The following is a 27,639-nucleotide window of genomic DNA, read 5'->3' on the forward strand; positions in this document are numbered from 1 at the left end:
AGGCTAAAGAAATGGAAGAGCCTCTGTGTCAACCACGGGCTGTTATTGTTTTTATACCGCAGACCTTATGCATCTGGATTGAGACCCACCATGCCACTCTGAAACAGTTGTCAATTGAATAGCCACTGGACATGAATGGCTGAAGTCTCCTCCTGTTTTCCCCTGAAACATCCCTCCCCCCCCCCCCCGGGAATGAAGGTCACCTCTTATGCTTAATCCCAGTCCGCAACACCAATCTTTCCCTCTGTAATCTCTTAGAACAGCTGTGCTGTGATTGCATTGTGAATTATAAAATGCCCATTTCCTGCAGAACAGCTGCTGACTGGACAGACAACATTTAATAATCACAGAGGAGCTTGAAAGAAGTGGGGGGTTTGGAATGGGGCGGGGGGAGGCTGGAAGAAGGAAGAGAAAGAAGGGGGACCGGACGAGTTTGTTTTTGGCAGTCCTTGCTGGACGATGTGAGGAAGTCATGGCAGTTGCAGAGTCGCACGTTTAATGCAGCTTGCACATTAAACTGCGGCAACAGTAGAAATCTCCAGAAAGGTAACTGTGCTCTTGGTGCTATTTCCGAAGATAATTGTGGCTCTGTAGTGTATTATCAAGTTGTAATGGTGGAAAACAGGCATTCTGGGAAGGAAAGAATGGGGATATCCTTTCTACCTCCACACGCATCATTCTTCCTGTTTTCTGTTCTGCATCCCTTGTCTGAGGCCTTCTCAAACTGAGCTGATTCCGTAACAACATTTTTGCAACATGCCTGTATAGCGATACAGCAGAAGCATTGGGAAAGTAGAACACAAAACTATGTGGCTCTTGTGAGAAAGATCAATGAGTAGGATAGCATCTAATGTTCAGCTCATAGACCTTGCCGGCAAAATCTATGGCTTGGATCCTAAGGTAAGCTAATTTAAGGAAGTTCATAGAAGAAATGTTTCCCATCTCTTCCCAACCCCAAACAGACCTACCCCCTGTGCCTGGTCTCATATAATTCCAGAGGACCCCCAACCCTCCGGAGAGACTTTTCAGAAGCTGCAGGTGGCTCCAAAGGAGAGGAGGGGGGCAGGAAACTTTCCTTCTGTGAACATCCTGAAGTTAACTTATTTCAGGATCCAAGTCAATGTGAATTTTGCATTCTGGCATTTATTTTAGTGGTAGGGGAGAAATTCGTTCAGTTTTCATTTTCTTGCGAACTTACCTTATTTCACACTTTTGAATGAATACACCAACTGAAACTCAATAATCATTCAAAATTCATACTTCTCTGAATTTTTGAATCAAAAAATGTTTATAGTAGGGGAACGTGTACACAAAATGTATATAATCATGAAAATAATATTTTAAAATGCATTATATTAGAAATGTGTGTATTAAGCAAATCTGCAAACAAAAACACATGCATTAGGGAAATTGCACACAAAGAGTGTACAAATTTTCTTGCAAACTTTTTTTAAAACAAAATTTGTAAAGTTGTGAACATAAGACAGGGAAAATTTTCAAAATTCGGATTGAACTAAACTGAACGTTGGAAAAATTAGAAACAGAGATTGACAGATTCATCCATCTCTAACATTTATTTTTAATGTCTATGGGCATGTTTTTTTTCAGAGAAGAAGAATGTTTACATTGGGATTAGCTCTTTCTCCCCCCCCCCCCCCGTGTCCCTCTTCATTCTTTCTGTCCCTTCCCATTTAGGAAGTGACCTGGGATCTTTTGCTAGATTTTTAACAAAAACCAAATAGAATGGATGGGACTGAAACCTTCTTTGCCACGTGAAGCCAACAGTATCTTCAGCACATGTGGGTGGATGCAATTGCTCTGTGCTAGGGGAAAAGTTTGTTCACTTGTTTCTTACCAGAGTTAAGGATGGCTCCTAGAGGCTGCCTTCACGATGCCAGGTTGGCGCCACTCCGCTGCCAAACCCCACAGTATCCCTGCTGTTGGGTGGCGGCAAATAATCCCCTCTGGGGAAGGCAGCGTGGGCTTTCCAGTGTCAATTAGGCTTTCCAGGCCTGCCCTTCCCCCTCCCGCAGCTTCCGGTGACCAATGGGAGGTCACCTTCCACCCAGGAATGCCCCCAGGACAGCACCAGGGCAAGGACAGACAGCAGAAGAGCCACGCTGACCTTGCTGATGCAGAAAAAGTTGGGGTAAGTCCCGGAGTTTTCAGCTGTGGCTCTTCGGCTCTTTGCCCTGGGTTGGCTCCAAATCGGGGGCTGAATCATATACCGATGCAGTATGGATTCAGAGCCACCCTGGGGCAAAGGTAATGTATAAATAGCCCCTTAGTGTTACCACTCAAAAGGCCTTCTGCAGCAATTCCATCTTTTATTTTCCTTAACAGATTTAAAGGTAAAGAAAAAGATGGGAGATGTGGTGGGAAAACATGGAATGGTTATGAGTGGAAGAAGATGATGATGTCTGGATTTGCCTGTAGAAGTCTTTGAATGAGGCAGGGTGATGATGGCATATTAAAAGCTTTGTCTGGAAACACCCTTAATTTTTGCAGAATTGAAAAGATATCCTCTGAAAAGGAATGAAAAGAACTTAGGGGGGAAATGTCTGAAGGGAGTGAGGAAAGCCACAGATGATGTGAGAAGCTGAGGAATGACTAGAGAATCTGTAGGGCATTTCTGCACCATGGTGGGATTCTTCTGCCTCCTCTGGTGGGTTCTGCAACAATTCTGCTTGGGTTTTTTTCCTACCTCTCTTTAGTATTTTCTCTGTACTTGCACCTGATTTGCATGGTTATGTGCATCTTCATCTGGGGTCCACTAGTTTCTCTCTGCGTGACTTGTTGCACAAAACTCAGGTATGGGATTGGGTCCAGTGTGTCATTTCTGTTAGTGAACTGCAAACTCTGCTTGTGGAACTGCACCCATTTAAGTAGTCAGTTGTGCATTTCAATAGCAATTTTATCTTCTGCTGCTGGCGGTGGGGTGATGCTCCTAAAAAAATCTATATTGTTCAATCAATTGTCAATGCGTGTGGCATTTTGCCTCAAAGAGCTCAAAATCTCTCAACAAGGGGGAAGGCAACAAAGGCATTGGGAGGGAGGAGGGAGGTTATAATCAGATCAGGCTGGAATAACTGAATGAAAAGAAAGTTATTTCTTTTTGAAATAACTGGATGGCAGTGCTACGGCCCTCCTCCCTGCTCCTGCCAAATTCAATAGGAACATCACCAGCATGCTTAGGCAGATGCATAATAAAGGATGGAAGCCACAGATCAGGATGGAACCAATTGGTGCGGCGGAAGGCGTAACACAGGCGCAGGCTTTCAATCTTCTGGACTTTCCCTAAGGGAGCCACCCATGGGATTGCGTATTTTAGGACCCACCTGACCATCTCTCTGCCTGGGCTGGTTTTCACAGAGGCAGTCCTAGCCCGCCACTTCCCAACCTCAAGATAACCCCTGTGGTGCTTAAGAGCTGCAGGGTAGTGAGACATTCTACAGTTGCCACTTCTGCCCTGGGGTTGCAGCAGTTTTTTCCCCTTTTCTGTTTTCCCAGATCCTCGAGTCCAGCTCTCTCTCTAGCTGTTCACACACCACTCTGTTGTTCTCACAGTTAAGGTGTATAAGTAAAAAATAGTTAGTATTGTAAGAGTGGGGGTTTGTAGAGGAGCAAAGGGGCTGCCTATATGGGCCGGGTTGTCACGGCCTTAAGCAAAATCACGTGCTTTCTCTGCAGCGGGATGGCATCTAATCCCAATGCAGAGGGAGGGTGTGGGGTTTCCAGCGGCCATGTGGCTTGCCGACCCACCCCCTGCTCTCTGCCTGGGTTTCTGGTGACCAATCAGGGGTCACCATCCACCCAGGAACACCTGCACATTGATGCTAGAGTGAGGTTAGATGGCGGAAGAGCCATGTTCACCTTGCTCCAGCCAAACAAGTTGGGGTAAGTCCCTGACTTTTTAAATGCAGAGTTTCGCAGGAAAACCCCACTGTGGCTTTGAGGTGGCTGCTGCATCATATAACCAACGCAGCACCACCACACACACACCGCAGGGCTTTCAGGGCATATAGACAGGCCTAAGGAGTACTGCTAGATACCTCTTTTAATTACCCTGGTGAAATGACCAAGTGTCCCTTTTGTTGTTGCTGTTGGGGAGATTACAGGCTAAATGGCTAAGAAATATTTGCATGGGGTCTTGCATTCACCTCCCCCAAAGATTGAGGTATCTCTGTGTGAAAAGACTAAAAGGCTGCTGTTTGGAAGAGAGAGAGGCTGAGAGAGAGACCGAGAGCTGAATTTGGGGCTGTGAAATTTAACAGCATTTTGGTTTGCTGGCTGCTCTTCCCTGGAAATCTGATGGAAGAGCAGAGACCACTGGGTAGCTGTTGGAGTTTTCAAAGCTGTGTCCCCCCCCCCCTTCTATGCTCAACTTATGTATTTGTTAATAAACTCAAATATAACAAAATGCTATCAGTCTCCAGCGATCTCCTTCCAAAGGAAGCCACACCTGGGTAAACACTGCACCCCTGGAACATCAGACCACTCAAAGAAGTAGGGTACATGGCACAGTATGTCCCACCATTTTGATGCATTTTGGGAGCATGTGGGAACCAGTCTGGTGTAGGGGTTAGAGTGTTGGGCTAGGACTAGGGAGAACCTATGTTTAAATACCCGCTTAGATGTGGGGAAGCTTACAAGGTCACCTTGGGCCAATCACTATCTCTCGGCCTACGCTACCTCACAGTGCTGTTGGGAAGATGAAAGTGGAGAGGGAGAATTACGTGTAATGAAGTGGATTTTATAGTGTGACTGGAAGGGAAGGGGTGGAAATTGCTTGGAAGATGGAATGCACAGATAGCAAGGGGAGGGCTGGTTGGAGGGTGGAATGTCGGGGAAGAAACCATTGGGTTAGTCAGCTAAGAAAGGCCATTTCAGCTGGGCCTAGAGTGGAAATGGAATGGATTATAGTTCAGGAATAGGGTTAGTAGATCAGATTTCCTGTGTGGAAGGTTTCCATATGAAAAGGAGTTTATACACAAATAACACTACACTTGCTATCAATTAAGTTTGACTGTTATCTGTTTCTTTTGTTATCTTATAAATGGTTTTCCCATTTCAGTCTTCCAAATAATAGTCCTTAGCCCTATTTGGCCATTATTCCTTCACACAATTAACATTGCATGAGGGGGAGATCAGGGTTGTGACTGCTAGCCTTCGCCCCTCCATCATATCCCTGCCCCACCTGATCCTGCAGATTTCTAAATCATGGGGTGGGGGGAGAGAGAGTGGGGAGCCTATGTGCATAGGATCTTCAGACCTCCCCCCCCCCCTGCAATACACACACACACACACACACATCTAGATGGCAGGAAGGGGCCAACAACGCAGCCTTGCTCTCCCCATTGCATGAGGGGATAACACCCACACAGGGTACTTACAAAGGGTGACCATATTTTGGAAACCAAAAAGGAGGACAACTTGGTCGCCCCCAAGGGGGCGTGTCCAGCACCAAGGGGGCGTGCCCACCCGAACATAGCCTTGGTCACATGTCTGATTTTACAGCACACATTTAAGACAAATCTGTTCTACATAACATCTTAATGTTAAAATCACTGAAATAAAGAACAAGTGAGAGATTCAATGTATCTGAAATTAACTTCACTCACTCCTACTTTTGTAGGTTTTGCTGTACTTTGAAGCTTTTGCTATACTCTGTGTGTTACATTCTCTCCTTCCCTCAAATATATTTTCTGACTGTATCTTCACTCATTGCAAGCTGCTGTTGTTGTTAACAGGGTTTGCTACTGCCCCCAGATCTGTTTCAAATTTGGTATGGCTAAAGCTCTACCTAAAAGCTTTCATGGTGCCAACTTTCAGCTCTTTATATTTAAAAATGACAGTTTAAAAAATGATAATTTTTAGATAGCTGGGTGCTGGGGGATTATTGCTCTGTGCCGTTGTTGGGTTATTGTGCCAGAACTTTTCTCCTTCTGGAACTCTGTTTGTGCTCAGAAACAAACACACATCACGCAGGTCTTACACAGCAGAGCTGGTTTATTTCCTTCAGGCTTCTGTGCAGTCCAATTCAGATCAGTTCAGATCAGCACACTGAGGCATACACAGAGAGCAGTGATCATAGAGCAGTGAGCAGTAAGCAGTGATCAGTAACATTTTACAAAGTGAGAAACTATATACACATCTTACACAATTCTTATCTACATTACATACAGCTGTGATGAGGCTAACTTAGAATCTTGGCAAGGTTCCCAGAACAGCCTCTATCTCAAGGTAATTGCCCACAGATATACTTTCTCTGTTTAACCCTGAGATAGCCATACACACACAATTTTAATGACTAAGCAAGTATTTCTTTTCATATACTTAACAGTCCTCCTCTTGCGCATGTTGTTTAAATTGTGTTACAATCTGAGACCTAGCTTTAAAGCATCTCTTTGTGTTTTACCATTGAATGTTCCACCTGTCCTTCCTCATTTTGTTTTACTTTGAATACCCATTTACTGTTAATGGCTTTACGACCTTCAGGTAAAGGTACTAGCTCCCACGTTTCATTTTTTTCCATTGCTCTGATTTCCTCTGACATTGCTTCATGCCAGCCCTGAGCTTCTGTAGGTTCCATCTCCTGAATTTCCTCAAATGAAGTAGGTTCATAGGCTATTAGTAAAGCTCTATGAGAAACCTGTTTGCTTTGGTATTCATCTGAATAACGAATTGGAGCTTTGCGTTCCCTTTCTGGTCGCTTTGGCATAGTTACAGGCATAGTTTCCTCCTTTACAGTTTCTTCCCCCTCCCTCTCTTGCTGAGATTGTTCAGGAATTTCTTCTGTTTCTACAGCTTTCTGTTCTACAGGCAAACTTACATACTGTTTTGTTTCCTGCATTTGTTCATGAAAAACTACATCTCTGCTCACAATTACACTTTTGTGATATGGAGACCACAAACGATAGCCTTTTGTTTGTGTATCATATCCCAACAGTTTACATTCCAAACCTCTTTGAGCTAGCTTTCCTGGTCTGTTTTCTTTCTGAATATGAGCAAAACATTTACTTCCAAAAACCCTTATATGTGACACTCTAGGTTTTCTTTTGTAAAACATTTCATATGGAGTTTTTTCATGTACAGAGTGGTAAAGCCTGTTTAACAAATAATTTGAGGTGGACAAAGCTTCTGCCCAGAACAGGTTAGACAATCCTGACTCTTTCAATAGAGCTCTTAACATGTTCTGCAAGGTTCTGTTTTTCCTTTCTGCAACTCCATTTTGAAATGGTGAATATGGAGCAGTAAGGTCATGTTGTATACCCTCATCACTGAGGAATTTTTTAAATTGGTTGCTGAGAAATTCACCTCCCCGGTCCGTTCTTAGATTAGCTATAGGTTCTTTAAATCTATTTTTACTCCACTTAACAAACGCTTTGAACTTTCCAAAAGTTTCACTCTTCTGTTTTAACACATACACAAATCCAAATCTACTGTAATCATCAACAATAGACAAGAAAAATCTGTTTCCTCCTTGACTTGTCTCAAAAGGACCTGCAAGATCTGCATGAATTAATTCAAAAATTCTTTTTGTTGTTCTCTCACTATGTTTTGGAATGTTTGACTTATGACACTTGGTTTCACTGCATACATTACATTCTACATAGTTAGAACATGGTTTGATTTTCACCCCTTCACACAATTCTGGAATCTTAGAAATTGTTTTATAGTTAGCATGACCAAACCTTTTATGAGTTAAATGGATGCACTCTTGGTGTGGTTTGCAATTGGCTATTGTTTTTGTTGTGACTTTGCAGGCTACAACTTCATTTTCTGTACAAGAATTAATCACATACAAAGATTCTTTCATTATTCCCTGCACACACACCTTGTTTCCCTGTTTTATAGTACAATTTTCTTCAGTAAAACAAACCTCATACCCCATTTCTGTTAACTGAAACACACTTAGAAGGTTTGTTTCCAATTCTGGTACATATAAAACACTTTGTAGTTCAACTCCCAGACAATCAAAATATACATTACCCACACCACAAATCTGGATTTTTGTTCCATTTGCAAGGGTAACACACTTTTGCTCTGAAGTAGAAGTTTCCAAGGTTACAAATGAAAGTTTGTCTTTTGCCATACTTATTGAAGCCCCAGAGTCCAAAAACCAAGGATTCATTGTCTCTTTGACTCTTGCTAGAAGACACTTCTTTGTTGATTCAGCTTCATTCATGTTGTTTTCTTCTCTCCACTTTGCTGTCGACTGCTTTTTTTTCTTGTTGTTGCAATCCCGCCTTAAGTGTCCTGTGGAACCACAGTTAAAGCATTTCCTTGCCTTTAATGCAGCCACCACGTCAGAAGATTTATGGCTTTGTTGAAATTCAGCCACAGGATGTTTAAGGCTCTGTTGTTTTGAAGCTTGTCTTCTTTCATAGGTTTCCAGTAGTTTTCCAGCTACATACTCGAGGGTTAAATTTTTCTCCTCTTGACTTTCCATCATGGTGACAACCGCGTCGTACGATGAATCAAGACTTGACAAAATCACATAGACTTGGTGTATAGTTGTAAACTCCATCCCTCGTGCCCTGAGTTGATTGAAGATTTCTCTCATGCTTTTCAAATGGTTTGACATAGACTCCCCTGGTTTCAGCTTCATTCCATACAGCTTCCGGGTTAGAATTACTTTACTGCCCGCTGTTTCTCTTTGATATACAGCTTGTAGCGCATTCCAGCACTCTTTTGATGTATTCAAAAACTGAATGAAGGAAATTTGAGAGTCTTCCACAGCTAATGCAATAACTGCCATTGCTTTTGCATCGTCCTTAAACCATTTAGCATTCTGTGGATCTGCTCTATCTGGTGGATCCTCTGTGACTACATACCACAGTTCAGCCTGAATCAGATACATTTGCATTTTGTAAGACCATAATGCATAGTTAGAGTCATTCAGCTTTTCTAACAATTGATGCAAACCAGACATATTAGCTCCTGCCATTTCCTCTGCTTTAGGAATTGGTATCTCACCGTCCTCCTGCTCAGAGTCCTCCTCAGAGTCAGCCGACTGAGATTTTGCAGCACTGGCTTTAGCTTGATGTCTTCCTTCATCAACAGTTTTCTGTTTTAGCAGACTCCTGGTTCTGGTTCTGATACTGCACCATTCCCATCAAGTTCTGGTTCTTCTAGTTATGCTGACGTAGCTTGCCTGGACTGGACTGGGCCCATAACCTTTGTTGGGTTATTGTGCCAGAACTTTTCTCCTTCTGGAACTCTGTTTGTGCTCAGAAACAAACACACATCACGCAGGTCTTACACAGCAGAGCTGGTTTATTTCCTTCAGGCTTCTGTGCAGTCCAATTCAGATCAGTTCAGATCAGCACACTGAGGCATACACAGAGAGCAGTGATCATAGAGCAGTGAGCAGTAAGCAGTGATCAGTAACATTTTACAAAGTGAGAAACTATATACACATCTTACACAATTCTTATCTACATTACATACAGCTGTGATGAGGCTAACTTAGAATCTTGGCAAGGTTCCCAGAACAGCCTCTATCTCAAGGTAATTGCCCACAGATATACTTTCTCTGTTTAACCCTGAGATAGCCATACACACACAATTTTAATGACTAAGCAAGTATTTCTTTTCATATACTTAACAGCCGTGGCTCCTAAGCCATGGGGTTCCGCAGGGCTCTATTTTATCCCCTATGCTGTTTAACATATACATGAAGCCGCTGGGGGAGGTTATCCGGAGATGTGGACTGAGGTGTCATCAATATGCGGATGACACCCAGCTCTACCTTTCATTTTCATCAAACCCAGGTGAGGCAGTGACTGTTCTGAACCAGTGCCTGGGCACGGTAATGGACTGGATGAGGGCTAACAAACTGAGACTCAATCCAGACAAGACGGAGGTACTGTTAGCGGGTGGTTCATTTGTCCGGCGAGGTGATGTTTGCCCTGTCCTGGACGGGGTTGCACTCTCCCTAAAGGATCGGGTCCGTAGTTTGGGGGTGCTCTTCGATCCAGAACTGTCACTTGAGGCACAGGTGAACTCAGTGGCAAAGAGCACCTTTTATCAGCTTAGGCTGATATACCAACTGCGCCCTTATCTGGACAGTGATAGCCTAGCTACAGTTATCCATGCTCTGATAACCTCTCGTTTGGATTACTGCAATGCGTTATACGTGGGGCTGCCTTTGAAAACGGTCTGGAAGCTTCAGCTGGTACAAAACAGGGCAGCCCGTTTACTAACAGGGACTGGCTGGCGAGATCACATTACGCCAGTCCTTTTACAACTTCATTGGCTGCCAGTCCAGGTCCGGGCCCGATTCAAAGTGCTGGTATTGACATTTAAAGCCCTAAACGGTTTGGGGCCAGGTTATTTGAAGGAACGCCTCCTCCCATATGTACCTACCCGGACCTTAAGATCATCTACAGGGGCCCTTCTCCGTGAGCCCCTGCCAAAGGAAGTGAGGCAGGTGGCTACTAGGAGGAGGGCTTTCTCCGCTGTGGCACCCCGGTTGTGGAATGAGCTCCCCAGAGAGGTCCGCCTGGCGCCTACACTGTACTCCTTTCGTCGCCAGCTGAAGACCTTTTTATTCACTCAGTATTTTAACACTTAATTTTAACTTAAATTTAAATTATACTGTTTTAACTCTGTATTTTAACCTTATATCAATTTTGCTGCGTGGTTTTATCCTGGTTGTGCTTTTTATATTGTATTTTGTATTTGTATTTTTAACTTGTTGGTTGTTTTATGATGATTTTAATTTTTGTGAACCGCCCAGAGAGCTTCGGCTATTGGGCGGTATAAAAATGTAATAAATAAATAAATAAATAAAAATAAACCTCATTTTAAAAAAAATTCCTAAAAAATCATTGGATGAACAGATCTGTTTCAAATTTGGTGTGGCTAAAGCTCTACCTAAGTCTTATCATGGTACAAAGTTTCATCTCTTTAACTTTAAAAATGACGATTTTAAAAATAATAATTTTAAAACCTCAATTTTTAAAAAATTCCTAAAAACTCAATGGATGAACGGATCTGTTTCAAATTTGGTGTGACTAAAGCCCTTCCTAAGAGCTACCATTGTGCCAGGTTTCATGTCTTTAGCTTAAAAAACGACTGAGTTATAAGCATTTTTGTTAATTCCCATTAGAGCTGCTCTTTGGGAAAAAATCCGGATTTCCCCTCCCCCTCCCGGATTTGCCATCAAAAAACAGGCAAATCCGGGCAAATCCGGTCATATGGTCACCCTAACTTACAAATACAGAACAAGTGAGTGGCCATTATTTTTAACAATTATGATGATGTAGGATGGTGTCAACTCATGTATATGTTTTTAAAAAACCTGCTTGTATTTCTGTTGTACCTTGCTTGGTACTTCCATTTCACTTCAGAGGCACTGGATTTCAAGGGCCTCCAGGTTTCCAAGTCACTAACAGAGAAATTTCAGATGGAGGGCTCCTGACACTAATAATCAGAAGGCCTTGTGCATCTTCTCTTCCTTAACAGATTTTCACACACACACAAAGTGGTGGAAAAACATGGGAGGACAATAAATGCAAGATGATGTCATCTGGACTCTCAGTAAAATCCTGTGAATGAGTCAGGGCAATTGTACATTAAAAGCCCCAATTGAAAGCACCCACATTCCCATCTGCCACAGGCTCTCTTTCAGAATTACTCTTTCTTTATGTTGCACTCTCCTCCATCTTTGCTGAATGCAGTTTGCATTGGCTGAAGCTATAGAGCTTCTATCCACCCTTGGAGATATTTCCCACAGGTGTATGTTTAGTTATTTGCTAAAGCCTGGGGACTTAAAGGATACCACATGGTAACCAAAGCCATAAAGGACAAGAGGGAAATCTCTGATATTTACTTACTTCTTGCAGATGGAGCTTCTGAAGATCCTACCCTGGCGTCGTGCTGTGCTGGCTGTGGTTCTGAACCTGCTGGCCCTCAGCCTGTCCACAACAGCCCTGCTGGGCAGCTATTGGTGTGTCGGGACTCAGAAAGTTCCCAAGCCATTATGTGGGAAGACGAAGAATACCAAGTGCATCGGTGTCCCCATGCCTGCTGATGGAGGGGCTGGCAATTCCTCTTCACCATCCCAGGATGTGGTGCACTATAGCTGGGAGACTGGGGATGACCGCTTTGCCTTCCGGTACTTCCACACAGGCATGTGGCTTTCCTGTGAGGAAAACATAGAAGGCTCAGGTAAAATTTCCAGCCAAGCACAGGCAGTAGCTTTCGCTTTTTATTATTCATGTATTCATTGCTATACACTCTCTTTCCATCAGTGCACTGAAGGTGATAGACGTTTTATTTTTTTAAAAAAATGCCTTACAGTCTAAGATACGTCATACAAAAGGGACTGACTCTTTCATAGGGTTAGCTAATGACAGTATGTAATAACCAAGTGGAATGGTTGCTGAGAGAAGGAGTTCTGGGAAGGGAGGAGCCAAATGGCAGTTGGTTCCCCCCAAGCTGATGTTGTGGTCCTTTCTGTCTTACCTTTCCCACTGAGACAGCCAGGTGAGAAGGCTGCTAATGATTACACTCTTCGTTCCTTGGGTGAAGGGTGAAGCCAGAAATGAGGACTTCTTCCCTTCACATGTCCATTCAGGACATGGGGCACTAGCATTGAAGATTTTCTATGCAATGTCTTGGAAGGAAGGAAGGAAGGAAGGAAGGAAGGAAGGAAGGAAGGAAGGAAGGAAGGAATCTTGGAAATGAGTATGGCAGTCATGTTGATTCAGTAAGGTATGTTTGCTTTGTATGGGAACTTATTCAACATCCCAGTTTGGAACTTTAACATTATACTAGAGGAAAGAAGAGTCCACCCAAATTAAATATTACCATGGGGAAATCTTGCATTGTGGGATTTTAGTTGGCCCTACTTTTGTCTGTCAGTTGCGCAAATGGTGACTAGCACATACTCAACTCAAGGTACGTGTGGCTTGTGGCCTACAGCAATGATTGAATTTGATCTTTGTGTGCCTCGGTGTAGGAATCCAATTCCATCAGGATTGCCCATTGGCAGTCAATGGGATGGCAACCTGTCTCCCACTATTTGCAATATGCCTGCAGGTCCTAGCCTCTTTGCTTAAGATATATAATTCTGTTTTGCTCAAATCAAGCGGGATGATTTCATATGAATTTTGGTTCAAATACTTTTCTGTTACCCATACAGAATTGTATCATGGGACCCAAAGGCCTGCCTAAGGACATTTTGTAGCCTCTTGCATCCATAGTGAAATCTCAAGGATGCACTGGGAATTGACCAGCCAATAAACCCTGACGTTAAATACACTTCTGGAAGCAGGTTCCATTGAAATCAATACAATTTATACGTCCCTAATGTGTTTAGGATCAAGTATGAGTCAGCAGGGTCAATGTTATTCAATTGCCCATGAAGTAGTACACAGAGCCTTGATGAAATGAGCAGCTATGACTGAATGGGGAGGAATTCCAAACACTGAAGAGCTGGCTAAAATGATACAAAGGGACTTAGAGAGATTAGTCTTGCAGGCAGCGGGGGCTGGGGGGGAATTAAGTAGATGGTGTTCAGCTGGAGAGGACAAAATAACTTTTAAAAGCAAACCTACATCTGGGGGACATAATCTGCAGTGCCAGAAGCCTGGAAAGCAATATAGTTAGAAAGGACTTTGCAGCGGAGAACATACAGGTTGGACACTTGTTTATAGTCTGATCTAAAATTACAGACGGGCTTGGCAGTCTTCTACATTGCAGATGCAGAGTCACCACTGGGCCAATTTTAAACTGTCTTGCCACCACCCCGTTTTTTTACCTCTCGGAATTTGTTTTAGTATAAATTCAGTATAAGTGAATGGGAATTTCAAAATTTATTCACATTTAATTCATGAACTAACATCCAAATGTTCAATGCTGGTTGGCTGCTTTGTTCCTGTGTGTTTCTCAATGTATTGAACAGGAAAAGGAGATGCAAATGGTGCTTTTGGGGTTTATCAGATCTAACTAACCTTATGAAGTTAAGGATGCCTTGCCACAGCACATCTGCTGGCCTCTGATGGGCTGTAGGTTTTGCAGAAACGCCGCTTCACTGGCGGGGTGGCACTTACATCCACAGAGGAGCCCCCAGCATGATAAGACAGAACAGAAGTGAATGCTAATTATATTGAAATGTTTGAAAGTACAAAAGTGGCATACTATATCTGGGCTATACCAGTTCAGCCTGTAGGTGGGGCGTGCACATTACTGAATGCTTCTGTATGCAGCAAACATCTTTGCACAAAGAAAACTGGCACATCAGAGCAAAGAGTTCCAGGCAAACGCCCATAGTTCTAGCACTCTAATTCAGTATGTGAAAGGCTTTTGGGGGGGGGGGCGTGAAGGAGTGTTCAGCCCCGTGAATCCCCCAGCAGTGGTGCAGTTAGGTCATTTGAGACCCTGGACTGACAGGGCTTCCAGATGGGGCTCTTATTATGAAATCTTCTTTCTGCAATCGTGGGATTTGAAGGGGGTCGTGCAGATGACATCATCTTCCATTGTAACCCATCTGTGTTTCCCCACTGCTGCTTCCATTCCCTTTCTTACCACAGAAAATATGTTAAGGAGGGAAACGTGCAAAATGTCTATTGATTGGTAGTTCTAGGAACCCACCATCTTGGAAGCACACTTAACAGTCTTAGGGAGGGGTGTGGATGTGTGGGTGTGGGTGTGGGTGTGTGTTGGCAGTGGTACTCTCTTCACATGGTAACATGCATTACTTCTGATTTCAAAATATGGTAAGCCAGCCCTACGTCATTAGGGACCTCTTCATTCTGTGGAATGGGGGCGGGGGGCTTGGACATCTGCCCCATAGTCCTGCCCTGACAGCACCACTGTCCCCCAGCTGCAGTCTATAGTGGTACAGCTCAGACAAACGTATATCACTGTGGCGACAACTGTCGCTTTTCTGAAGCCATAATGATGAGCAAATGATCTGTAGCCTTAATGGGACCTGGATGTTTATGCGGAGTCTGTATTTCAGATGGGCCTCATTCTCCTGTGCTGCCCTGCTCACATCATAGTGTCAAGAAACAGATGCGATCAACTGCAACCTTCCATTTCCTCTTAGAATCTAGAATAAAATAGTCCAGAAGCCATCAAGAGCCTACAATAATTTCAACAATACGGTCTTGATTCAAGAACTGGCCTTTCTTTCTTGCACCTTATGATTTATTTACCGTCCTGTTTTCTTTTAGACGAGAAATGTCGCAGCTTCATTGAACTTTCACCTCCAGCAGAGAGAGGTAAGTGTGGGAAAGGGTTTTGGAGACTGGTTGGGCTGGTGCAAGCTTTAGGAAAGGGCACGATCCTGCAACCAAAAGTTTGCAGTATATTATTTCAGCATCTGTCATTAGCTTTAACCAAAACACTGCATGCAGTAGTATCCTAACACGTCTGCCTAGAGCTCAGTTCTCCTTTGTGAAAAGGCTCTTTCCTTACAACTGCCAATCCATCTTTGCTCAGGACTATGTAAGAATGCTCACTATTTGCTAGAGCAAGCCTACTCAACTTGTAACCCACCAAGTCGAACACAGCCTATCAACCATATATGGCAGCCTACCAGGGGCTTGCTAAACCTCTGGGTTGCAATGCCTGCTCAGCCCTGCCAAAACGGGGAGTTATCAACCACCTGTCAGGCAGACTTGCATGGCTGCTGGGCTGCTTTAGCCTCAGTGAGGCACACATTGTACAGGCCTGTGCTAAAATCTTCTGTAACTTTTGGTTAGTGAAGAGAGGAGGAGGAGGAGGAGGAGGAGATCTCTGCTCTGTCAGGTTGTAACTCTGGCTGAATTGGTTTCTCCTGGTTTCACACAATAGGCATCCTCTGGTTGTCACTTGGATCAGAGATGGTTTACATCAGCTTACTGCTCATTAGCTTCATCCTCCTGCTGGTGGAGATGTTGTACACTGGAAACCCAGTCTGTGGGCTGAAGCTCAATGCCTTTGCTGCTGTCTCCTCTGTATTGTCAGGTGAGTGCTTTTTATGGAACATAGGGTGACCAGGTACCCTATTTTACAGAAGACAGTCCTCTGTTTGAAGGGCTGTCAAAAGACAGCCCTCTATTGAAGGGAGTCCTCTACTTGAAGGGCTGTCCATTCCAAATATGGGTTAAACACAAAGATCAATTCATTAAAGCAGGGGCTAAAGTTGCCCATCAACAGTTAGCAGTTGGACAGCAGGTGATGGCAGGATCTACACTATTGCTGTATAACAGTTTATAATGGTATTGACAACTGTTGTGGTCCAAGACACATTCCATATACTGCTTTGAAACTGCTTTCAAAGGCCGTTTCTACACCTGCCTTTTCCCCCGGCATCATCCCAGGATCATCCCTGTGCATGCAAATGACACACACGGGATCCCAGGAGCAGGCAGGGACGATCCCTCCATTTTCCTGGGATAATCCTTAGGTGTAGAAAAGCCCATGGTGTTATATCCTGCTTGGTGTAGATCTGACCTGCTCAGTCTTCCCCGCTATGGTGAGAGGTATTGTAGTTCCATTTAAAATATAGTAATTATTTCTGAATTTTCATCTAGACATGCAAATTAGGATTTACAAATGTTATACAAATCTGTTGTCCTCTTTTGAGATGATGTGCTTCCTCTCTTTTTTTATATAATATGCAAGTGGCCACCCTAACAGAATGCTTGGTATGTAGCTGAGGAAGGTGTTCCATTGATGAAAAACAGAGAGACTTATAGAAAATTGCAAGGACGGGGCATTCTCTCCCGAGCTGCAGCTGGAGTTAGAAGGCAAAGCAAAGAATGCAACTGTGGTGGGGAGAATGAGTCAAAGAAAAAGAAAACAAAAGGAGGAGAGTAGTGAAAATGCCAGGAGGAGCAAGGGATGCCTAGAAATCAGCTGAAGGTCTCTTCCGTCAGAGAGGTATTCCCTAAAACGTCAGATTCTAAAATCTAATTCCATCATGAGAATAAGAGAGAGCGAAAGAGAAGCCATGTTTGTTCTCCTGTCTGAATTGTGGTTTTGGGTAGATGACCTCCTCTTCTTTGCTCTCAATTTAGGCCTACTTGGAATGGTGGCTCACATGATGTACAGTCAAGTTTTCCAGGCAACAGTTAACTTGGGGCCCGAGGACTGGAGACCACACTCATGGGACTATGGCTGGGCCTTCTAGTAGGTGCAAGATTTATTTATTCAAAGACTTTATACCTCTCTCCTTAAAGCACTGAACACATGAAACTGCCTTGTAGTGAGGCAGACTATTAGTCCATCGGGCTCTGTGTTGTCTACTGGTGGTGGCCCTCTAGGGTCTTGGGCACAGGTCCTTCCCAGCCTTCTTCCTGAGAGATCTTTTACATTGGAATAAGAAACATGTGGCCCTCCAGATGTAGTTAGTCTGGAATCCAATCCTCTCTACCTATTGGCTATGCCAGCTAGGGCTAATGGAAGTTGCAATAACATCTGGAGGGTGTTCCCTGCCCCTGCTTGAGCTACAGGCAGCAGGGATTGAATCTGGGGCCTTGTGCATGTACCCTACCACTGAATTAGGGTCCCCTCTCTCAAATCGAATCTGCTCCATGACAGAGCAATCAAACCAACTCATAGTGCACAGAGTCCTGCCTACTGAACTCACTTTACAGCCAGGGCCAATTTTTGTGATTCTGAAACACCCCTTCGTTGCCCGTGTTTAAGAAATCAATTCACAGTATTTACAATCTAAGAAAACAGAACTAAAATGTATCAACCACCATTGTTGTATGACTTAAATCCACTAGGAGCACCACCGCTTGCTTCCAAAACTCGGTTCCAGGATGTCTGTTCCTGTGATGCTTCGCTGTTTATGTCATTCTGCCGATGACTCATCCCTCGTCCCGCATTCTGTTATTAAGGATGAAGCCCCTGGGGCTTTTCATTTGGCTCTGTTTCTATGTACTTTGGGGTGAACAGCCGGGATTGGCAAATTTGCTTAACACCCAGGGCCATAGCTAATTTGTGGATTCAGATATATAATTTGTTTCTCATTATTTTTACAAACCTGGAAGATAGCAGACGTTGGTGCAAATTAAAGGGTTTGCAAACCTCTCCCTTGGGCCTGGAGAAAACCTATAGTCCAATCTCTTCCCTCAGTCACATGCTAGATATTTCCTTGGGAAATCTTTCTGACCCTTGGACTTTCTTCTAGTGGTTTCATCTGCATTGCTGCTAGTCTCTTTTATGCCACCCTTTCCCCTGTATTTAATATATTCAAGCCCTAGATTTTTTTCATGGATGCATATTTTTCTCATAGCTGCACTCTACCCTTCCTACACCGGCCTTTATTTTCCAGGGATCATCCCTGTGTGTCCAAGTGACACACAGGGGATCCCAGGAACAGGGTGGGATGATCCCTCCATTTCCCTGGGATAACTGAGGCCTCAGTTATCCCAGTTTTACCCGCCGTCCTGGGACAATTCCAAGGACTGCAGGTGGTGTGGGTGCCCGTCCCAGCTTCTTCCCTCCTCCCTGCAAGTAGCGGGGATAACCAGAGGGAAGGAGCCAGAATGGAGGGAGTTCAGGGCCATCGGGGGTGGGGTGGGGCATTAGATCGGGCCTTTTTTCTTTTCTTTTTGTAGTTACTTTTGCACTGGAACGCAAGTGTGCTCTGGCTCCTGTGGTTTTTTTAAAAAAAATGGTGGACATGACGAGGGCAACATCCCTCCTCCCATCCAGGACATTGTGCTTCCATTTAGACACACAGGGACAATCCCAGAAGCAGGTACGTCTGGGATCGCGCCCCCACTCTATACCCAATGTCTCCCCATCCATAAGTCTCTATTTTTGGGATAATAAACTGTGGGCAAATCGACACTAGGGTTCTTATTAGTACTTCATTATCTGTCTTTCTTGAGTGGCACACAATGCACTCCTTAAACCACTGCCCTGACACTACTTGCCCCTCAGTATTCCATTTCTTTCCAGACCACTTCTTTCATTATTTATTTTTTCCTGGTGATTGTGGTTTCTGGGTGCTACTGAATGAATACTGTGTCTCCTCTGAATGAATGCTTGGAGGCGGTAATGGGCTGGATGTGGAAAAACAAACTGAAGCTGAATCCAGACAAGACGGAAGTGCTTACTGTCAAAGACCCCAACCTGGGTTTGGAGATGTGTCAACCAGTTCTGGATGGGGCTACACTCCCCCTGAAAGACTACATTATCAGTTTTGGGGTGCTCTTGGATCCATCGCTCCAAATGGCAGCCTAGATAGATGTGACAGCCAGGAGAGCCTACTATCAGTTTCAGCTGATACGCCAGCTGTGCCCCTTCCTAAAGTTGGAAGACATAAAGCACCTTGAGGCTCAACTTCTGTAATGCGCTGTACATAGGGCTAACTTTGTGCCTAGTCCGAAAACTTCAGCTAGTTCAAAATATGGCAGCCAGGTTGGTCGCCAGAACACCTAGGGGCAACCATATTACACCAACTTTAAAACCACTTCACTGGCTGCCAATTAGTTTCTGGGCGAAGTATAAAGTGTTGGTTATTACCTTTAAAGCCCTACATGGTTTGGGTCCAGGTTACCTGTGGGATCGCCTTCTCCCATACAATCTGCCCCACACACTCAGGTCCTCTGGGAAGAATTTACTTCAGTCAGCTGACAACCATTACCCAGAGGACCTTCTTTTCTGCCACTCCCAGACTGTGGAATGGCCTGCCGGAAGAGATCCATCAGATTAATGGTCTTTCTGAATTTAAAGAAACTATACAGACGGATCTCTTCCAGCAGGCCTACCCAGTTGAATTTTAAAATGTCTCAAAAGATTTTAGGATTTTAATAATGTATTGGTTTTATGTTTTTAATCAGTTTTATGTATTTTATATTTTTGTATTCAATGTTGTTCCCCGCCTCGATCCAGAGGGAGAGGTGGGAAGAAATTATTATTATTATTATTATTATTATTATTATTATTATTATTATTATTATTATTATTATTATTGAGAGCATTTCTACACCAGTGATTTATTGCACACTCATGATTGGCCACTCATGGAAGTTTATGGGTCCTTTACACGACGTCATCAACAACATCCAGGATGTCTTCTGCACTTTCCCCCCTTTATCTTGTTTTCAAAAAGGTCAGAGATAAAGCAACAATGGACATTTACGTGCTATATCAGCAGTGCCATCTAGTGGCTGTATAATGAAACATATAGAATTTAACAAGCAAGAAAGTCTTTGATTCAATGCACATGTTCTGCCATGTACAGGAGCCAATCTATTCCACAAAGAATCCAGAAGCAGAAGCCCTGGTAAACTGCAGGATAAAAAGCCTGGTATAGTGAAGCCCTGAGTTATATGTGTTCCAATCTAGCAGCATTATAACGCTTACTGGTTGGAAAGTGAATAGTCTGTCTGTCTGTCTGTCTGTCTATATAATTATTACATTTCTATACTGCCCAGCACTTGAAGTTCTCTGCACTCCTGCTCAGGTGTGCACACATTTACCAGATTTTTTATTTTAAAGAAACCTGAAATGGCCGCATGGCCTCCCACGTCTCTTGCAAGTGCAGCACTAAACTGCAGCTTGTTGCATATGCTTGCACTATAAGCACATATGATAAGGGACCCAGGACCTTTCAGGTTCCTCTTATTTGTGGTCCCTTCTGACTGTGATTTCGTTTCTAGTTGGCCTCCCAAAACACGCCAACTCCACTGCTCAATCCCCACCATGTTTTTTTTAAAGAAAGCTGTGATTTGGGCCCTGATTCTCCATCCCTCTCTCTTTCAGTATGGCCTGGGCCTCCTTTACCTGTTGCATGGCCTCCGCTGTCACAACCCTGAATACATACACCAAGACGGTGCTGGAGTTCAAACGCAACCACGAGAAAGCCTGTGATGGCAGCTTCACGACCGATCAGTCTCAACATCACCAGTGCTTCATGCCGCCGCAGTACCACCACAGAGAGCAACTGGGTGGCTACTACCAGCACCAAGACAAACCTCCCCGCTCAGTCTCTGAGGGTGTCGACTTCTACTCTGAGCTGCAGCAGAAAGTGCTACAGAGGGAGCCCGACCTAGAGCTGAATGAGGTCCTGGGAAAGTCCGTTGGGGAGGATCCCTGTTAGGACGAGCAGAGAGATGGGGTGGGTGGGTGGATGAACAGAGGAAGCTGCCTTACACTGGCCAAGTCTGCACATAACAATAAGCCAGAACTGCTGGCTTATCCCGGTTTATTGTGAATGAGCAATATGCTGATGTATGTAAGTATGCAGTTCATGGCTCCTACTTTGCTCCTCCCTTCCTGCAAGCTGGTAAAACAAACCAGAAATGGGAAACTTTGTGTGACATATGAGCTCAGGTTCCTGGTATGTTACTGCCAAACAGGTCAATATTCTTAAGTCAACCTCACCCCCCAAAAAACCTTTCTGGTTTATTCGTGGTTTGTAAGCCTAGCTTGTTTGGGAGTAACAAACCAGGAGCCTGGGTTTGGATGTCACTCAAAGCTTTCCATTTCTGTTTTGCTTTATATATTAGGATGAAGGCGTAAATGAACTAGCATACCACCCCTTCACACTAAACCAGATAACCCAACAGTTAAGCTAACTGGCAAATTGTTACGTGTGAACACAGCCACTAACTCAGACCACTGGTTCATCTAGCTCATTATTGTCTATACCAGCTTTCCCCAACACAGTGCTCTCCAGATGTGTGGGACTACATCTCCCACAATTCTCAGCTGGAAATGGAAAATGGGAGTCACAGTCCAAAACATCTCGAGGAAGGCTGGTCTGCATCGACTGACAGCAACTTGCCAATGGAAGCTTTCTTCTCGTTGCCAATAGCAATCATGATGGACCCAAATTCACACTGGGACTGGGGAGGGGGAAGAAAGTTTCAAGCCTCTTCCCCCACACCATGGTCCAAATCTGGCTCATCCCCCCCCCCAAGTGATGGTTCCCCCCCCTTTCTTTCTTTTTAAAATCAGGCACACAAGGGCTAAAGACGTAAATAATGTCATGTCTACTTTGGCCCTGAGATACAGCCCCCACCCTCCATCACTGCCACACAGCAGAAACCATTACCTGGAGATTTTGAACCAGAGATTTTGAACCTGATGTAAAGGAAACTGTGAGATGCACAGAAAGTGTATTGATCAAACAAAGCAATCCAAGTTTCAAGGCATGCTGGGCTATACATCCCTTCTTCAGAAGCATATGCTGATGGAGGATGGGAATTAAATCTTGATGCTGAATGTAGCGATGTGAAAAAGGTATTCCAATAGGCTCTCCTGCCTTAGAACCAGAGAGTTCCAATCTGACTAGTTTGATTTAGCCAAAGTTCATTACAATGCTGGTCAACCTTTGAATCAGGATAGAGCAAATCCCTGTTTAATAAAAAAAAAAAAATCCAGAACATCTGGATGAGTACTTACACCAGTGAATTATTGTTGGCTTATTTATTGTTTCTAGCTATCATATGTTTTGTGCATTTGACATCAAGGCAAAGGGGGTTCAGGGAGAGGTTAAAGAAAGCTTTATATTTCTCTTGGCTTCAACCCAAATCATTCCGTCAAAACCACTTTGAAACAGGTCAGTATCCAAATGGACAGGAAAGGGAAAATGTCTCTCCACTTGTGTGCTCCCCTCTGCATTTCGATTCACCCAGTCCCATTGCAAGAGCATCTGCCCTATTCCCATTGGGACCCCCAAAGATGCTTTGGTCTCATTCTACAGTCCTCTTCAGGCATTACTCGAACGAAGGGGCTCCACGCCAGTAAAGGGAAATGGCGTCTCACTGCTGGATCTGTCCCCAACCTCCATGCACTTATGCTCTCCCTTCCGTCCTTTGCTCAATGGATGAAGGCTCGGAGCCAAGCCAGGAGGATGAGCATGAATGTGGGTTCAGGGCCATTTTGTATGAACCCCAGAGCCCCACAGGAAGAGGGGTGGAATCACACTCAAGAGTCCCTCCCTCCACCCCTGCCATTTCCCCCCTGACAAAATGATCATTTCTCACATATACACAGATACATAGAGACTGGAATGGGTGTAGTCATTTGGATGAGCAGTACACTTTGCTTTTCCTTGCCTTCATTCTGGTACTGCCATGTGTACCTCGCTGTCAGCTGTTTGAGGATCTCTGTCTCGCCTCAGACTCTCTATGCTTTTACATCTGATTGGGGAGGGGTGGCTTTGTGTTTGACACACGGGCCAGTCAACCAACACCATACAGCCCTGATCAGAAAAGGCAGAGCAGGGGGGTAGTTGCTTCATGAGTGACACAAGGGCTAGCCAATCAGTGCTGTGCAATTCTGGTTTCTCCTCAAACAGGCAGAAGGCTGTATGTGTGTTGTGATTTCAGTGAGTGCGCTCCCACAGCAGGTTCACCGCAGAAATGATGTACATCTCTTCACAGCCTTAGGACTCTGCTGGAGCTATCCAATTTACTCTCTTCTTTTCCAAATTCCCCTTCAATTTGCTCTGAGAAGCTATGAAAAACAAGACACTCACCAGCGAGATGCTGTACATGGTATTTATTTGTTCCATTATGGTTCACAGTTCAAACAATATACAGACAAGCTCTTTATTTAAAGTGCGCACAGGAAACAGAGAAAGAATTCACATTATGGAGGGACCAGTGATACCAAACAATACAAATCAAGTCTATGACTTGTAGGAGAAAACTCTGGGCACACACTGTCATTTCAGGTAGTTGACAGAATTTCCCAGCTAGGCAGCACTGAGTTTCTCCCTACTGAAGAAACCCAGGAACCAATTTCTATGCCTTTAGCTAATACTTTTATTTATATATATATATATATATATTTAAAAGGCCAGACTTAGGAGATGGTAGTGGGGGAGACAAGTGCTAGAAGAATTGCTAGTATTTACTAAGCTATTGACCCAAAACACCCTTCCCAGATATACCCATTCTTCAAAGGGTTCAAGAAAAAGAGGAAACGGTGTGGTGAAGCCCTGCCTCTGGCATTGCTCTGAAGATAAAAGCTAATGATGATGAGACAGTTATACCGGACAGAATATGGCTATGTACAAATTAGTATTTCAGTGGAGCAGCAGGAGTGACTGCCCCCTTTCCGTTATCATGGCACTAGCCCTGTTCCACAGAAATAAGCAGAGAGTTCTCACAATGGAAGGATGTGAGGAGTGGAGTCCTCCAAGGATCTGCATTGGGAACGGTGTGTTTTAACTTGTTCATACATGATATGGAGTTAGGAGTGAACACTGAAGTGGCCAAGTTTTCTGATGACACCAAATTATTCCGGATAGTAAAAGCAAAAATGAATTGATTAGACCCATTCAAGGAGGATAACACTAACAATGGTTTATAATCATGATAGCTACATACTACCTCCGGGATCAGAGGCAGTATGACTACCAGTTGCTAGGAAACAACATGTCCTGTTTACAGGCTTCCCAGAGGCATCTGGTTGACCACTGTGGGAAGAACAGGCCTTTGTTCTTATCCAGTTGGGCTCTTCTTATGAAAGAGCACTAATGGCATCTTTTGTCAGAATTAGTTTGTTTGGTTTTTAAATACACACACACACACTTCAAAGGGTAAGTTATCTGTGACAGAATATTACCAGCAACAGTCAAAAGATTCAATTCATGCTCTGTTTGAAGAGTTAATCCCAGAAGTTGTATAACAGCAATGATGACTGGATACATCGTGCTATTTCCTTGAGTACCTTTGGTCACTCATCCACTCTTCCATGGATCACAGTAGTGATGGATTCTGGTAAGAATTACAATGGTACTTTGTCTTTTATATATTGCTGACAGGTGTTAACATCAGCATTGCAACTTGTCCAAAATGGCTGTATATGCGGCACATAATAAGCAGTTTACAAATGACCCCAATAACACTGTTGGCTTTATTTCACACATGACAAAGCACAGTGCAGTCAGGGATTCTACTCCAATCAGAAGATAGGACACAGGACACATTCTCAGATGAAAATGTTGTTTTAGATGGAGCTGGATACAGTCCAGTCAACATGGTAAAGAAAAATTATCTAAACCTGTGTTCTTCGCTGCAAGGCCTGAGAACCACTGGCAGCTCCCAAGTGCAGCCCTACACCTCTCTCTCCCTCTCTTTTTGCAGTAGCTGCTCATTCTCAGCAGGGGCTTCCTAACTTTGCTTTAGTGGTAAGCTGGCTACCATGATCTGGGCTCTCACAGGAGGCTTTGGAGTGTGGGGAGTCAAGGAGCCCTGCCACTCGTCAGCTGTAAGGTGGTGTATGGGGAGAGGAGAGCACAATCAACCAATTAATTGGGGGGAGCAAGGGGCAAAGAGCAATGTGATTGGATAGCTATAGTAGTGCACTGCACAGGTGCTGGAGGTGAAAGGGAAATTGAATGTGCAGGCAAGAGAGAGTGCAATGTCGAGCTGTGCTGGGAAATTTCACAGCACTGAGTAGGCAGGGCATGAGAAAACAAGCCATCCCAATCTAAGGAATGAGTGAACCAGTCAGAATTCGCCTGCCTGGTAACTGACAGGTGAGGCCTTGCTTGGGTAGCATGAAGGGAATGGGGAGGAGAGACTCAAAAAGACCTCCAGCTCTGGCCAGAGGGGAAGAAGAGAGGCAGCCCCTCCTCTGTGGCCCAGAAACAGCCCTCTCAAATTTCCCTGGGTGGCGATGCCTGGAGCTGCAGTGGCTCCTGCTTGAAAAACAGTGAAGACCATTGATCTAAACAAATTCATGCTGGGGGAGGAGAATGTAAGTAACACAGATCCCTCTGGTAAGTGTGACATGCCCCTATGGGATGCTTTTTCTATCATCTAGCCGGCAGTAGCCTCTAAAAGTCAAAACTGTAACTAGGGAAAATGCACCAGTGCCCTGGTCACAATCCTTTGCCTGCTTTTGCTAGAGGCAGAGTCGGGTGCTAGTTTCAGATCTTTGTGGTGACGACAGAAGTGTTGCATCAAAAGACAGAACATGGCAAAACCACAGAATTTTTCAGACACTGCTTATTTGTCATCGCACAGGGAATATAAATAACACAGGCAAAATACAAGAGCATTGCGGTGAATACGTTCTGATCCATTGGTTGTATGAAACGATGGCAGAGCCTTGGACAGCCGGTTCCAGCATGTGGAGAAGAGAGCAGAGCACAGCCTTTCAGCTCAACAGCACCAACTCCAGTCTGGCTCTGAATAAGCATACGCCATAGTTTAGCACTAAGGTACATAATGCCATTCAGCCTTGGTCAAGGGTTGGGAGGTGGGGGAAGGAAGAACTGAATGGGGCACTACGGTGGCCTCAAAATGAAGGAGGTAGCTAAAGGAACCCAAAAGACAGAAGTCGCAAACCAAGGGCACACTTAGCAAAAAGCAGAGTAGGTGGAAATGCTTCTAAGATACAAGTGGGAGCTTTCTTGAAAATACATCATAAATAAAAAATACAATATATATATATATTTGTTATATACACACACACGCAGGCGCAGAGAGAGACACGTACACCAGTGTCTCTGCATTGATGGACATATTCGATCCACCTGGAAGGAAGTATACAGGCAGGGAGTAGCAATGAAAGGGTCAAGGAATGTTCCTGCAAGTCAGGATGCCTGAGGGTCACCAGCTTCCTGCCGCTGTTCCCAAAGGTGAGTGAGTGGCAACCTGGTTCTCAGTCCCCATTCATCACTTACTGAATGCATCATGAAGCCTGGCTGGTCCACTTGGGGCCTGCTGCTGCTACTGAGGACCACATTTTTGTTGCGTTGCTCAGAAAACCTGAGGAGTTCCATGGCTAGAACTGGTGTGGAGATATGAGAGAGAGAGAGAGAGAGAGAGAGAGAGAGAGAGAGAGAGAGAGAGTCAGGTACACCAAGGCTGGCTACTGCAGTTTTGCAAGCCCTCAGGCAAGTGTGGAATACAGTCTTTCTACATGAGGCTTTTATTGTACACTCGTGGTAATCTGCGGGGCTTTATACATCATCATCCTTCAGGGCCTCTCTCGTGCTTTACGACCATTATCACAGTTGTTTTCGTAATGGAGAAAGTCTGGTATATCCTGAAGGCGCTATGAAATGCTCTATGTACAGTGCCATCTAGCGGCTGTATAATGAAACATATAGAGCCAGTGCGATGTAGTCGCTAGAGTGTTGGACTGGGAGTCAGGAGATCCGGGTCCAGTCCCCAAACTGCCATGGAATCTCACTGGGTGACTTTGGGCCAGTCACAGACTTTCAGCCCAAGCTACCTTACAGGGTGGTGGTTGTTAGGATAAAATGGATAGGAAGAGGATTACATTCGCCACCTTGGGTTCCTTGGAGGAAAAAGGCAGGATATAAAGGTAATAATAATAATATAGGATGGCAGAAAGAAAAATCTAAGGAAAAAATATGTAAAGGGGCTGATCTTAATACTGCAAAGAATCCAGAACCAGAAGTCCCGGTAAAGGTGTGGGAGAAAAACCTCATGTAGAAACGCCGACAGACTCTCACTTCATGCAAGGGGCAACGAAGCCAGTAGCAACAGCAACAGTACGTTGCGGGGGCGGGGGGAGAGGGGTGGGGAGGGGAGGGGAGGGCACGCTCTCTCACTTAGCATCAGGCCAAGTCAGGCCAAATCATGCAATGACAACCGGTGATGTGGTGGAATATTCCACAGTGCAGCTGCTCCTCAGGACAGCTCCCATACCCACATCCCCACAGAGGGTCCAAAAATTCAGGCTCTG

At 44.4% G+C, this 27,639-nt stretch overlaps 2 protein-coding genes across 3 annotated transcripts in view; one reads left to right on the forward strand and one right to left on the reverse strand.

Moving 5' to 3' along the window:
- Nucleotides 1-11,852: 11,852 nt before the first annotated feature.
- Nucleotides 11,853-21,061, forward strand: GSG1 (germ cell associated 1). The gene is made up of 5 exons (XM_063134660.1): nucleotides 11,853-12,177; nucleotides 15,189-15,236; nucleotides 15,811-15,963; nucleotides 17,019-17,130; nucleotides 20,725-21,061. Exons 1-5 carry the CDS (start codon nucleotides 11,853-11,855, stop codon nucleotides 21,059-21,061), a joined length of 975 nt encoding a protein of 324 aa, XP_062990730.1.
- A 2,407-nt stretch (nucleotides 21,062-23,468) lies between these two features.
- The window catches only part of FAM234B (family with sequence similarity 234 member B), a 29,420-nt gene continuing 25,249 nt past the window's right edge, over nucleotides 23,469-27,639 (reverse strand). Inside the window, exon 13 of one of the 2 annotated variants that reach the window (XM_063133660.1) lies at nucleotides 23,469-26,715. In XM_063133660.1, coding sequence (XP_062989730.1) covers nucleotides 26,710-26,715 — 6 coding nt within the window. In that variant the 3' untranslated portion in view covers nucleotides 23,469-26,709. Of the gene's footprint in view, nucleotides 26,716-27,111; nucleotides 27,229-27,639 lie in introns of those variants that run through there. The other variant, XM_063133659.1, reaches the window with a different exon arrangement.

Source organism: Elgaria multicarinata, chromosome 9 (assembly GCF_023053635.1).
Source record: "Elgaria multicarinata webbii isolate HBS135686 ecotype San Diego chromosome 9, rElgMul1.1.pri, whole genome shotgun sequence".
In the NCBI taxonomy this organism is placed as follows: Eukaryota; Metazoa; Chordata; class Lepidosauria; order Squamata; family Anguidae; genus Elgaria; species Elgaria multicarinata.

Coding starts and splice junctions, on each gene's coding strand:
- GSG1 (XM_063134660.1), top strand. CDS start 11,853: ATGGAGCTTCTGAAGATCCTACCCTGGCGTCGTGCTGTGCTGGCTGTG. Junction 12,178..15,188: donor GGAAAACATAGAAGGCTCAG/GTAAAATTTCCA, acceptor GTTTTCTTTTAG/ACGAGAAATGTCGCAGCTTC. Junction 15,237..15,810: donor TTCACCTCCAGCAGAGAGAG/GTAAGTGTGGGA, acceptor TTCACACAATAG/GCATCCTCTGGTTGTCACTT.